Genomic DNA, 13,412 nt, shown 5'->3' with positions numbered 1-13,412 from the left:
ATTTTTGGTTATTTACATGATTAGAGAAAAGAATAGATGATACAAAGAAATATAATTAGGTGATCTGGTCAATTAAGTGGATCCTAAACTTATGTTTGAATTTTTTTAATGAAGTAGAATTTGATGAGATTGCTGTATAGGTGTTCCATAGCTGGGCCCCCCTGTATCTGATGGAGAACTGACACAGACCAGTACGGAACTTTGGGAGATGTAAATGATTTGATTGTCTCGTATTGAAGTGGTGCACATCACTGTTGAACTGGAAAAAGTCTTTACATGGCAAAGGAAATGAAACTAGCTGGAACAATACTTTGAAAATAAAGTTGCAGGTTTGGTATGTATTTAAATTAAAGATTGGTAAGATATTGAGTTGTTTAAAAAGAGGGGCAGAATGAGCAGACCAATCACTGTATGTGGCAATCCTGCAGAATCTTTTTTGCAAAATGTGGAGTTTGTGAAGATGTGTATTATAAGTAGCTCCCCAAATGATATTGCAATATATAAGATATGGATAAATTAAGCTATAATAAAGAGTTGGGAGACAGTTTTGATTTACCAGACTACGGAATTTGCCAATAATGCCAATGGATTTTGATATTTTCTTACAGACATGGCTAATGTGGTTTGACCAGCTTAGTCTTTCATGGATAATTATACCAAGGAAGGTTGTTGATGTAACCTGAGAAATTGGATCATCTCCTATAGACAGACAGGTGTTAGAATTACAATCTTTTTTCTTTTTTGATGTAAATATAATAAAATTAGATTTTTTATGTTCAGTGATAATTTGTTTAATTTAAACCATTTTGAAATATTTTCAAGATCGTGATTAGCCTTTGTCATTAGAGCTGAGAAATTAGTATGTGAAATAAATAAATTAGTATCATCTGCAAAAAGTACAGGAAACAAGAAGGTCAAAGCTGCGGCCAAATCATTAATATAAATCAGAAATAAGAGTGGTCCTAGTATAGACCCCTGGGGGACCCCACATTTTAAGGTTGCACTCTCTGATGATTTACCGTTGATGATAACAAATTGTTGGCGGTTATGAATATAATTTAATTTGGTTAACAGTTGGTTAACTGTTTCTGTGTGTCCCTTATGCAGGCCCCTGTATTGCAGTATCTGTACTACCTGGCTCAGATTGGCATCGCCATGTCCCCTCTGAGTAACAACAGCCTGTTCCTGAGCTACCACCGTAACCCACTGCCAGAGTACCTGTCTAGAGGTCTGATGATCTCCCTGTCCACCGATGACCCCCTACAGTTCCACTTCACCAAGGTCAGTACTCGGTGCACTGCTTCTCCAGACCAACGCTCCCAGTGGAAGGTGTGCGCGGAGCCACGGACGTGCACGAGCCCGGAATGTGTCGCACAGAACAAATCTATCTACCGCAGATACATGTGTGTATTGTGGTTGTACAGATACATGTGTGTATTGTGGTTGTACAGATACATGTGTGTATTGTGGTTGTACAGATACATGTGTGTATTGTGGTTGTACAGATACATGTGTGTATTGTGGTTGTACAGATACATGTGTGTATTGTGGTTGTCGCCTGTTTAGCTTTGTCTGCCCCTATGGTCTGCCCGCACCGCAGGACATACCGCTACATTATTAGGAATACACACACACACACACACACACACACACACACACACACACACACACACACACACACACACACACACACACCAACACACAACACACACAAACCGACAGTCAGACTGACTCAAAGGAGCTCCGTAAACAAAACAATTTAAATACTGCAGGCATTACTACACTAAACAACGTTGGATTCGTACAGTGCAGAATGCAGATAAGTGTACAGTATGTTCTTATTATAATTGTGAGTTTGTTTTTTAACATGCAGCGCGAGTCCGCGAGAGCCGATCTACAAGCTCACAACGCGTTGCACTGCGAGTAGAAAGCTGTCGAGTGAGCAGCGCAATCGTGCATGCTAGAAATATCCTAATAAATAAATAAAAAGGTGTCGGGCTTGCATGGGCAGTTTCTGTATGGGACTCTAGGCTAACTTGCCTCTAGAATGCATGCATATAGGCATACAAGTGATACTTGGCTTTTATATATATATCATCTTTTTATCTGAGATTTGGGAACTATTTATTGATTCAGCATGAAGACTAAAGCCTTATGAATAACACTACCATGAGAACTGGCACAGCTATGTGCGGAGTTTCCGTCCAACCACCGTCAAGTTCACGGAGATGGCCATGAATTCCCACGTAATGTGGGAATCCACGTAAATGCCTGTCCGCTCACGCGCCGCTCACGTAACGTCACGTTATGAGCGCAAACGCCGTTGTGAACGCACTTTGAATACATCAGCACTTTTTTTTACCAATGTTGTCTGCTCTTTACCAGTGTTGGTAAACAAAACAGCTTTGCCTCTTTTTTATTGTCTATATTGTTTTTAAATGTGAAGCACCATGAGGAGAATGGTGTTTGCTACCCTGTATGCCCAGTGTGCATTGTGGAAATGACTGATTCTGACGTGTCGCATCACAGCGCATTGACATATCTGAAGGTTTTTGGAAATGTTTGAAATCTTTGCATTTCCTTTTTTTAATATTCATATTGACTTTATTGTGTGTGTGTGTGTGACTGTGTGTGTGTGTACAGGAGCCTCTGATGGAGGAGTACAGCATTGCAGCACAGGTGTGGAAGTTGAGTTCCTGTGACATGTGTGAGCTGGCAAGGAACAGTGTCCTCATGAGTGGGTTCTCACACAAGGTACATAGCAGCTGTTCTGCTCCCCTCGCTTTATCTCTTAGTGCCAATCCACCTCCCACACTCCCACTGCAGCAATACAGGAATCATTCAGTTGATAATCAGCTAGTACAACATTGTTTCACAAACAGTGAGTCAACTCAGGACCCATGTTTGGGTCATGGACCAATTGTTATGTGTCACGAGTAAATACCACTTTGTTTTCTACGTTTGGGAGGGGGAAAAACATTTTAAAAAGATTTAAAAAAAAGAAATCACAACTTCAAAACGGGGTCCATTTTTCTTCTGGGGTGTTACCCATCCCAGAGTCATGTATAAGGTTCCTCCTCAACGACGGTTTCTCCTTTACCTTCAGGCAAAGAGCTACTGGCTGGGCTTTAAATACAACCAGGAGGGCCCCGTGAGCAACGACATCCGCCGCACCAACGTCCCCGACATCCGCGTGGCGTACCGCAGTGAGACGCTGATTGAGGAGCTCAATCTCATCACGCACGCCGTGCGCACAGAGGAGCTAGACACCATCGACGAGGAGGACGCGCTCTCCATGGCCCCGATCGCTAGTCAGAGCTAAAGCCCACGGCCGCGCAGTCGTCTGCTCATCTCGTGGAAATCCCCACCCATCCCAGCATGACACCCCAGAGGAGATTATGGCATGAGAATAAAGCTGCTCCTGTTGTACCTGATCAACCCCCTGCCCCCTCTATACACTTACAATCGAGTCAAGGATTCAGTGCTCAACCTGCCTCCCTGTGTGTTTCTAGTTTTAATGAAGGGTATTCACTCTTTTACTTCTCTAGGGGCACCACACATTTTCTATTTCTTTCACCTGTATGTCTCTCTAATGCTCACTGTGACATGTTCAGTCTCAATCAGCATGGATGACCCTGTTTGTGCGACTAGAGCAAAAGGAGACCATTAGATGTTTTCTTAACTACTTCAATCCTTGCGTCCCTTTTCTGGGGCAAACCTTCTGTGAAAATAGCAGATTTATAAGCTTGCGTTGCAAGCTTGTAGATTGGCTATTATTTAATGTAGAGCTAAAACAGGAGCAGAACTATAATGGAGCCAAACCAAAGCCAAGTTGGTCCATCAACAAATGAGTGTCACACGCTGGTAATATGATGGCATGTTTTCAGTCCCCACCACAGGTATTGCAAAGACATAAATGATTAAAGCACTGACATCCAGTTCACCGACATGCACACGTTGTGTGCAAAACTAGATTTACACTAACCTCATTGTGAAATTATCTTTTGTTATAGTTCACATTCATGCTGCCTTGCCAAGCTTAGTGCACACAGCATCTCCAGAATGGCAACAAGTTATTAGCCTGGAAACCAGACGAAGGGGGGAAAAAATGCCTTCGGCAGATTTGGTCCGGCACCGCTCAGTTGTATTTCACTCCCTTCAAAGTAGTGAGGGTCCAATCAGGAACCAGTATGCAAATATGGGGCAGGTTTATCACCAGAGGCATTTTTTTAATCTGCCCCTTGAAAATGCAGGTTCCACACAAAGGTTTTCGTGTTAATGTGCCCCAAATCCAGTTTCACATAGAATCATCTCATGAAGTGGAGTTGTCATAAAAGGCTCAGTTGCAGATCAGTGACTGATTAACTGGAGAAGAGGAGATACCGTCTTTATTTGTATGTTGCCATGCCAGCTATCAGGAGCAGATCTATATGAGCCGACACACAGCATGTCTGTGTTTTACAGTATGTTTGCTGTGAACTATATAGAAGGGAGGGAAAGCCAGCAGAACCTACAATAGTGCCCTCAATAGCAGGAGAGGAGCCGACTTCCTGTGGTCAACTGCAAACATTCCATGAAGCAATCGTTAATCGAGAGTTATTTTGTAGCCACAAACAAAACACTTTGCTATAAATATAGAAGATTACAGTAGTTTTATTATACAACTGAGAAGAGTAGATTTTTACCATAATAGGTATGTGTCTGAGGACGTATTTCTGAAGCAGAGGCATTGTGATGTGAACTTGTGAAGGCTGTGCTTTAACCACAGCTTATGTGAGCACACATAGAGATGGGTGAATGTGTGTCCATAATTGCGAATGCAGTGAGCACTTACTATGAGACCTAGCAGATCATGTCTGTCCGTGCGTGTGTCTGTGTGTCCCCCCTTTGTGCCCATATATGGAGCTGAGTGATTTGTTTGTGATTGATGCAACACACTCCATATTTGGACGTATAGCTGCTTTGGGGACTCCTTATATGGTTATGGCTAAACTTAAAAAAATAATAACTTAAAAAGAAATCTTAAAAAACCCCAAATATGTACGAGCTGTGTTCGCTTCCCGCGTTTGCGCGTCTTACTGGTATATACCAGTGTATATATATATATATATATATATATATATATACATACCTTGTACAACACTGTTTCCCAAAAAGTGGGTCTGGGTCGGGACCCATTTGTGGGTCACGAACCAATGATCTGTTCCTACATTTAAAAATAATATATATACTTCAAAAGTTTCTTTTTAAATTTTATGTTAAAAAATATATAATTATTATACATTTTAAAACAAACACACAAATTCCATAAAATTTAAAAATGTAAAACAATTAAGCTTGCATGTGAGCTTGTAGATCTGCTATTTTCACTAGTTTGGGTCCATCACAAACGTCTAATCTCTCTTTTGGGTCTCGACCTGAAATGTTTGGGAACCACTGTTGTACACCACGTTCACGTTGTGCATGGGCCTTGGTCCCACCCCCACACTCCCCTGGCCCTGTGGAAGAGTGGGCCCACCCCTCCACTCCCCTGGCCCTGTGGAAGAGTGGGCCCCAAACAAAGAGCCCTGGGAAAATGTTGTTTATCGCTGTTCTTCCATTTGCATGCAGTGCACTGTATGCACAAAGCCAAGACTTTCTAGTGCCTTTTGATTTGAGCTTTGGCCACCGTTAGCCCTGTCTGTATGCCGTTGTCATGTAAATGTTTCTTGTCTTTATCAGCCACCAACCAACCGAGTACATGTGTCATGTAGGCCTATATGCTGTTGTGAGTTGTGACAAGAGTTCACAGTCACACCAAGCCGCCCCGGCTCCATGCTTGGTGTACAGTTGTCTCTCCCTAAACCTTCCGGTGAAGAGCAAAATCATTCTTTTTAGCTTTCAAGTGCTTTTTATCATGTAGTGCATGCCTGCATGGAACTGATGGGTAAGAGACGGAGAAGCTGTTTACAGTCAGTGGGCTGTAATGTAAACCGGTAAACGTAATCCTGCTGGCCAGCCGTCGCATCTGACAGATGCTTGTAATCATTCTTTGGTCCTGCAGTAAACGGTGCTCTGTCCTCCCAGTGGAAGTGAACCATGAAGGTCCCTTCAGTGTGTGGTTCCTGAGGGAAGTGGGAATCTCACCCAAAAAGCTGCGATCACCAAAGCATAACTTTACTTGGGATCTTGTATTCTACAATTCCATGTCTCATCCGTGTTATCACAACCCTTTTCTGTGTCAATGGACATTTTCCAAGTGTCCATCAAACTGTGAACATTCTTGAATATTGTTGCTACTGTAAAGTTATACTTGATGGCGAGATTACAAGTCTGAAATAGTACGATTATTACGCAGTATAGGCTGCCATACAGTGTCCTGTAGGAAATGTAAACGGAATTCTTCCTAACATGTCAGCCTTTGTATTAATAACAAGGTATTTTTGTCCAACATACTGTGTTTATACACATGTACATGTTTATTTTGAGAAAAAGCATTGTTGGGCGAATGAATTAGAACCCTTACTTCAGGAAAGAATACAGGAAAGTATACAGTAACTGCTCAGTGTTGAAATGATATACTGGAGTTGTGTGCTGAAGTAATGGCTGATTTATACTTGGTCATACAACTCTTGAGACAATGGTCTACTGTCATCTAAGCGACACTTATTGAATCGGTTTAACGACAAAGTATAAATTAACCATAAGTGTGATCATTGGTTTTCCTGTACAAAATGTATTTTTGTAAGGCTATAGAGATAAGCGATTTTATACAAACAATTTATTGACGTTTAGATTTTAAACCAAATATCATTGTGAGTTGATATTTTGTCATGAAAGCAGAAGTAAAGGCGTTCTGCTATTACTATTCTTATGTGTTAAATAATCAGACCCATTTCTTTTCCCCCATTTTTCTTTGCTTCATGTTCCTTGTAATGCTCAGTAAAGTGTTATAATACCTATCAAACTGATGGATAAGTAATGAGACTGTCATTACATCTTCATATTTTGTCTGACATTGACCCTAAACACACAAATGTAGTGACATTTCTTAGAAAGTTATTCCTTACATAGATTTTTTGTTATGTTGTGTTTTTTTTAGGTTTTTTTTTAGGTTTTGATGCGTGTAAAGAAGTCTGCGTCTTTGGCTCAGACCCTGTAGGTTATTTTTGTAACATTTTGCAGGGAATTATGGGAAATCTTTTAGATTTCACTGGCTTAGCAGTTAACACCCTCTAAGCGCGCATCAGTTGTCAAAGCCAAAGGTCCGGTTACTGTAGCACATGTGTTCAGTCGCTGGTACGGTGAGAATAGAACATTCTCAACCTGTGGCCCCCGTTAAAACAAAATGTCATGGTATTTTCTTCTTTGTAAAATTAGTTTTCAGATTTTCCAGCCCTGATCCAGAAAAGGTTGAGATTGAGAACCACCGGAATAGAAGAATCTAAATATGGAACTCTCATATCTCTTATATTTTTGAATTGTTCATTTTGTAGTCTCAGTTTAGTGTTGCCTGTTGATGGACAACATCACCAGTTTGTGTTTGTGTGTAGCATGCACAGCCTCGTGCACCCTACCTCACCTATACACCTTTCTTTGCTGTTGTGCATTTGTATATCCTATAATGATCATTTACACAGCAAAACCATCAGTGGTAATTGAACTCTTGAGTGTAAAAATGTAGTGTCAAATAGACCTGTAAGGGTCCATCTTTTGGTTACACTTGTACACAGAGTTACAAATGGATAATTTAGCACTGTAGAGTCCAAGTTGCTGTTAAGAACTCAGTTAATCCACCAAAAAACACATTATTTCAAATATGTTCAGAGGTTCACTGTGTACCTTTTAATTAAAGTTGTATTTCTTTGAAATATACACATTGATGTATTTTCATGTACTAATTTCACAATCATTACAAGTATCCTGATGCTCATGATGGATAAGTTTGTGTTCAACTTGTATTTTTTCAATAATATTATGGGACACATAATATTGGAGTTATTTTATTTTTATTTTTTCCCCCTATTTTGTTCTATTGTGACCTGTGATCTGTAGTCATTATTCATGGCTTGAAATTAGTTGCCAATGTTTTACAGAGATGCTTCTGATAGTTCATGTGTAATGTCTGAATAATTAAATAAAGCATGTTTATTCATTAAATGCTTGCATCATACAATAGTTCCATAACGTTATTCACTGACCAAAAGGAATATTTCTCCAATTAAAATATTTTTCTTCCAACTTTCAGAATAGGCTATACACTTCTTCAGTAGGACATTCATTCATTTATTTTGAACAAAAGTTAAATCATAAAGGAGTAGGAAGAAGGTTTGTGAAAAATATAGGACTATATTTAGATAGACTTAGATAGCCCGCGGGCCACATCAGGCCCGCGGGACCATTATGACTGGCCCACCAATGAAAATCTAAAAAAAAGAAGAAAAAAAAATCTGGAAAATGAAATAAAAATAAATAAATCTGAATGAAGTTATCTTTAATTACATTATTATAAGTAATGCTATTAGAGTTGTACTATTACTCGAACGAACACGAACGAACACCAACTTCTTGGGGAAATAAAGAACCCCAATATATGTCTGTGTCCTGTGCCCTATTTGCCAGGTTACATATAAGGCTATTATGGGCCATTAGATTGTTTTATTACTGGAAGTATATCAGTTACCTTATCCCTCTTCGCTATACCAACATTTCATTGCATATTCCATAGGATAATGTTAATTAAAATGACTCCTATATCTCTAGACTTTCCATCTACATCCCTCTCCACAACTATTAATAGACTACCTCTGTGTGTGTGTGTGTGTGTGTGTGAGTGTGTGTGTGTGTGTGTGTGTGTGTGTGTGTGTGTGTGTGTGTGTGTGTGTGTGTGTGTGTGGGGTGCACACAGCTGTGATGATCAACAGTGGATGATCCAATCACCTATCACTCTGACCAACGGACCAATGATGAATGGACTAGTTGAACAGGTGACCGGATCCAGTGGGCGTGGCTTTGGATTTAAATAGGAGCGGCCATGTTGTTTCCCAGCATGCAGTTTGGTTTGGGAGCCACTGAGCCAGGCTGCATGCTGTTGCTGTCTGGGAGCCATGCTGTTTGTTCCAAGGTAAGGAGCGTTTGTTTGAGAAACACGGTTTTATCATTGAACACTGTTGTATAAACATTAGAGGATTGAACACTGTTGTATAGACATTAGAGGATTTATAGGACTGTATATTGTGACACTAAATGGACAATGTCAGGAATATTTGTCCTTTTTCATACAAACAACACTGTCTGTGTTTGATGGCTGCCTCAAAGCTTTTCCAATGGGAGGAACATGGTTTGTCCAAACACTTGTGTTTCTTTGCCCCCCTCCATCAAACACAAATGTTTGGTCAAACCATGTGACTACATTGTTCATTTACCACTACAGCCATATTTTGGCTGATCTACAAGCTCACAATGCATTGTGATGTGACACATTGTGAGCTTTTAGATCTGTTATTTTCAAAAGGCCTCAGTAGAGGATAAAGTGAAATATCCCTTTATTATATTAATTTTACAATGTATGAAATCTGGATAAAGAGTCTAATGTTTTTTTTTTTTATGTGTCTTACAGGTTAATCATGTGACCTTGGTGTCATGTGTGACCTTGGATGGGGTCATCAGGAGATGGCTGGTATTGGTAATAGAGTGTCTACTCGGTTGAGCTGAAACTTCTAACGGTGTCAACGAACGCTCTTCCTGAGATTACGAGGCGAACGGTGACGATCGGGACGTATTGTGCCATACAACCTTCGCGGCTCTATTAATACCGGCTATCTTCAACCGAGTGACGGAAGCCCCCCCATGGTACGTACCGGGATTGCATGTGGCTGTAGTAGAAACTAGGGCTGTGTCAAATCTTATTTTAATTATTTTTGGGAGATAAACACTTTACTGAGGTTTTTAATGCGTCTTTAGTATTTCAAAGTGTCCATTATGTCATGGACACTTCCTACCCAGACTACAATTCCCATAATGCTTTGGTGCACTGATCCTTGTGGATAGGGTGAGGGCTGTCTTACTGAGACAACATGTAGTCCAGGAAGGAAGTGAGCCCAGTGTCCATGACATGTCATGGAGCCCATGGACACTTTTGTAAAATAATTATTGCCCACATAAAAAACCCAGGAAAGTGTTTCTTGTCTCCAAAACATAATTGAAATAAGCTCTGTTTGCAAAAGGGGTGAAGTCTCCCTTTAATGGGTTGAATCGTTAAAGCTGCTATAAGCAACATGTCAAATGTAATTTTATTTTTTGGTATTCAGACAGCAATGGGTAAAACTAAAACACAATTTTGTCTCTGACACATCTAGGGGCCACAATTTGCATTCAAAGATTTTCCTAGATTTGTCATTGGTCGATTTGCCTGTCTACTTCCTGATTGGTTAGTCATTTCGACCGGGTTTTATTTTTCTTCGACCAATGACAAAGCTTCTAGGAACATCTTTGACTGCAGATTATGGCCCCTAGATGTGTCCCAGAGACTAAATAATTTGTGGTAGTGTTTTACTCATTGCTGGCTGTCTGAATGAAATAAAAATCATTATAATTGACATTATTGCTTATAGCTGCTTTAATCACACTTTTGAGACTATATTAAAGTAAAATATTGGTGACACATGTAGCCCTGTCAGTGACTGTTGTTAATACAGTAAAAGGATGGTGACACAGCTTTCAGTGACTGTTATGATTTCCAAAATGTCATCCTGTAGGCAGACAACTAATGTTTCCTATTTTCCCTGTCATTTCAGAACGTGAAGCTGGGCGACGTCTGTATTGAAGGTACAAACTCTATGCTGTTGCTGCTGCTGGGTGCTGTTAGCAGTGGAGGTTGGTAATGAACCTTTTGATTCCTGCTGCTTGTGTAAGTGGGCTACATGCTACCGTAGGCTACCGTAGGTTGTCATTCGCACCGTGTATCGTTTCACATCATTTGTGTATAATGCCACTCTACATCACATGCCGCTATATGATGTTTGTGTAGGCATGTGATTTATTTATCGTTTAACATAATTTACGGGTAAAGCGTTCACGTCACATCACATATGTATGTTCTGTTCTAGTGTCTCCTTTCTCTTCTTTGCTTTTAATAAAGTTATTTGTTTTGGTTGTCTCAGGAAAAAAAAAACACTTTTTATTTCTTCCTCCTTGCCTATCTATCGCCCTAGTTCTTCACTAGTGGACTGTACAAATGTGATGTGACTTATGTCCGGTAGCATGTAGCCTGCTTGACACTGTTTACAGCCTTCTATGCTGTAGATCTGTCCACACTAACAGGAAGAAAATTATGGCAGATTTTCTTCCTTCGTTAGTGTGTTTTGTTTAGTGCTGATAGTGAAGGTAAGTGAGCGTAGTTTATTATCTTTGGCTGTCGGGCAGAAACCTTGTATCTCCATAGTTTTGTAAATTAATTTCCTTACTTGGTCATGCTACAGTGTCACACACTAAAGTAGCAAATGGCTCAGGATGCAAAGATCATCCATTTATTGAATATAACCTATTTTTGTATGTATCGAACCATTTAAGTATAAACAAGAGCTTGTGACTAAACATTGGAACACAGATCATTATATTAATAATAAATATAATCGTATCACAGGTTATTTTTGTCCAGTAACTGTTTTGGACATGCACGGTTTCTACCCGACCTTTCATCTCCTCTTCTATTCTTTGCTTTAATAAAGTTATTGGTTTTTCTGGTCTCAGAGTTTTTAATCGCATTTTGCTTCATATTTTAAAGTAATTTCTTTCTTTCTTTCCTATCTATTGCTAGTTCTTCACTAGTGTATGTGGTGCGTGTGTCGGGTCGTGTCTCGCGTACAGTTTCTAATCATTGATTGGAGCTGTATGTCGTTTCACGTCATTTGCGTTTGCGTCATTTGCCGGTAAAGCGCCATCACGTCAGTTCACATCAGATATGAACACACCCTGTATGTGATGTGCATTTATGTGATTTTTTTTTGTGATTTTTTTTTTTTTTCACAGTAATTGCAGATAGCTCGTCGGTGTCGTCGCACGCCATACGAATTTTGTTCATTGCTGTTGTGTTCTAATGTCATTCGTAGTGTTGTTGTGTTCTCATGTTCATAGTGTTGCTGTATTGCTGACAAATACTGGGGTCCAAAGAATGCTGCTGCCATTGCATAATTTGCACCTCGTATAATTTATGTCAAACGTCCACAAATGGCATAAATTGTAATATATTTTTTTTAAATGTAGGCAATTATTTTGAAAACACTAAATATACATTTTAAAATAAAAATGTAGGAAACAAGGGACAACTGGCTAGAAAATCTTGCACCACGAAAACCTACGGCCAACTGCTTGGGCGGAGACCAAGAATCTTTTTGTTTTGTTCATGTTCATAAAGAGCTCCAAGTGCTTTAAGTGAAAGTCCAGCAGCAAACCTCTAGGTCATAAGACCATTGTTGGTGCTATATTATCAGATCTAATTTGTGAGTAAAGCTTCATCAAGTAAGCCCACATCACATGCCCGGTATGTGATGTGTGTTTATGTCTCGTATCATTTCACATTGGTGAGTAAGGCTTCATCACGTCATCCCCACATCACATGATGAACTTAGGGTTAGGGTAGGGTTAGGTATGTGATGTGGATTGATGTGATGTATGTCTTTTATAATGTGCGAGTGAAGCGTAATCGCGTCCGTTCACATCACATTATGTGGTGTGTATTGATGTGATTTATTTATGCTGCCATTTGCAGCTAAAACTTCATTCATGCCGGTCAGTAGGCGAGGCATTGACGATGGGCCTATGACCCAAAGGTTTTCTGCTGCACTTTCACTTTTAGCACTTTGGAGCACTTTATGAGCATGGAAAAATAAAGATTTTCTTAGTTTATGTCAGGAGTTTTCTTTAAGGTATTTGTGGAGTGAGTCTTCTTCTTCTCGATTTCAATTGTATAAAGACATAATCATGGCTATCATTTATAGTCTGTTATGAATCAAATTGTTATGAATGATTGCTTTTGGACATGTAAATTACAACAAAACCAACTAAGGCACTGGTGTGGTACTACTGGTTTACCAGAATGGGGTTCAACTCCCTGCGATGCCCTCAATTTGTTGTATTTACATGGTTCATTTTCTGCTCATTGTGTTTCCTTTGCATAGATGATAACCCCCAGGTTCTTTACTGTGTTTGTACTCTCTACAGTTGGGTTACAAGTCCATTTAGGGACCAAGACCAAATGGACTCTTGGTCCCTTATTTTTCTCTTCTCCTAACACCAAAAATGCCAGTTCTGGCTGAACCGTCGGTTTTCACGAAAAGATATGTGACCAAATTTGACTGACTGCCATTGGATTCTTTTTGCTTTTTCATGTCTTATGAAAGCTGTGAATCATAGCTTCAAATTGATGTATCTGT

General features: G+C 39.8%; 1 protein-coding gene across 6 annotated transcripts in view; it reads left to right on the top strand.

The window, feature by feature from the left end:
- The window catches only part of ampd2a (adenosine monophosphate deaminase 2a), a 43,915-nt gene extending 35,732 nt beyond the window's left edge, over positions 1–8,183 (top strand). For all 6 annotated transcript variants that reach the window (XM_080785118.1, XM_080785117.1, XM_080785119.1 and 3 more), the window contains 3 exons: positions 1,108–1,281; positions 2,644–2,754; positions 3,107–8,183. In XM_080785118.1, the coding sequence (XP_080641244.1) occupies positions 1,108–1,281; positions 2,644–2,754; positions 3,107–3,322 (501 nt within the window). In that variant the 3' untranslated portion in view covers positions 3,323–8,183. The remainder of the gene's footprint in view (positions 1–1,107; positions 1,282–2,643; positions 2,755–3,106) is intronic.
- The last annotated feature ends 5,229 nt before the right edge of the window (positions 8,184–13,412 follow it).

Source organism: Protomyctophum bolini (genome assembly GCF_963924005.1).
Source record: "Protomyctophum bolini genome assembly, chromosome: 2".
In the NCBI taxonomy this organism is placed as follows: Eukaryota; Metazoa; Chordata; class Actinopteri; order Myctophiformes; family Myctophidae; genus Protomyctophum; species Protomyctophum bolini.
Note: the sequence above shows the minus strand (reverse complement) of the source record. Positions and strands in the feature narration are given on the sequence as shown.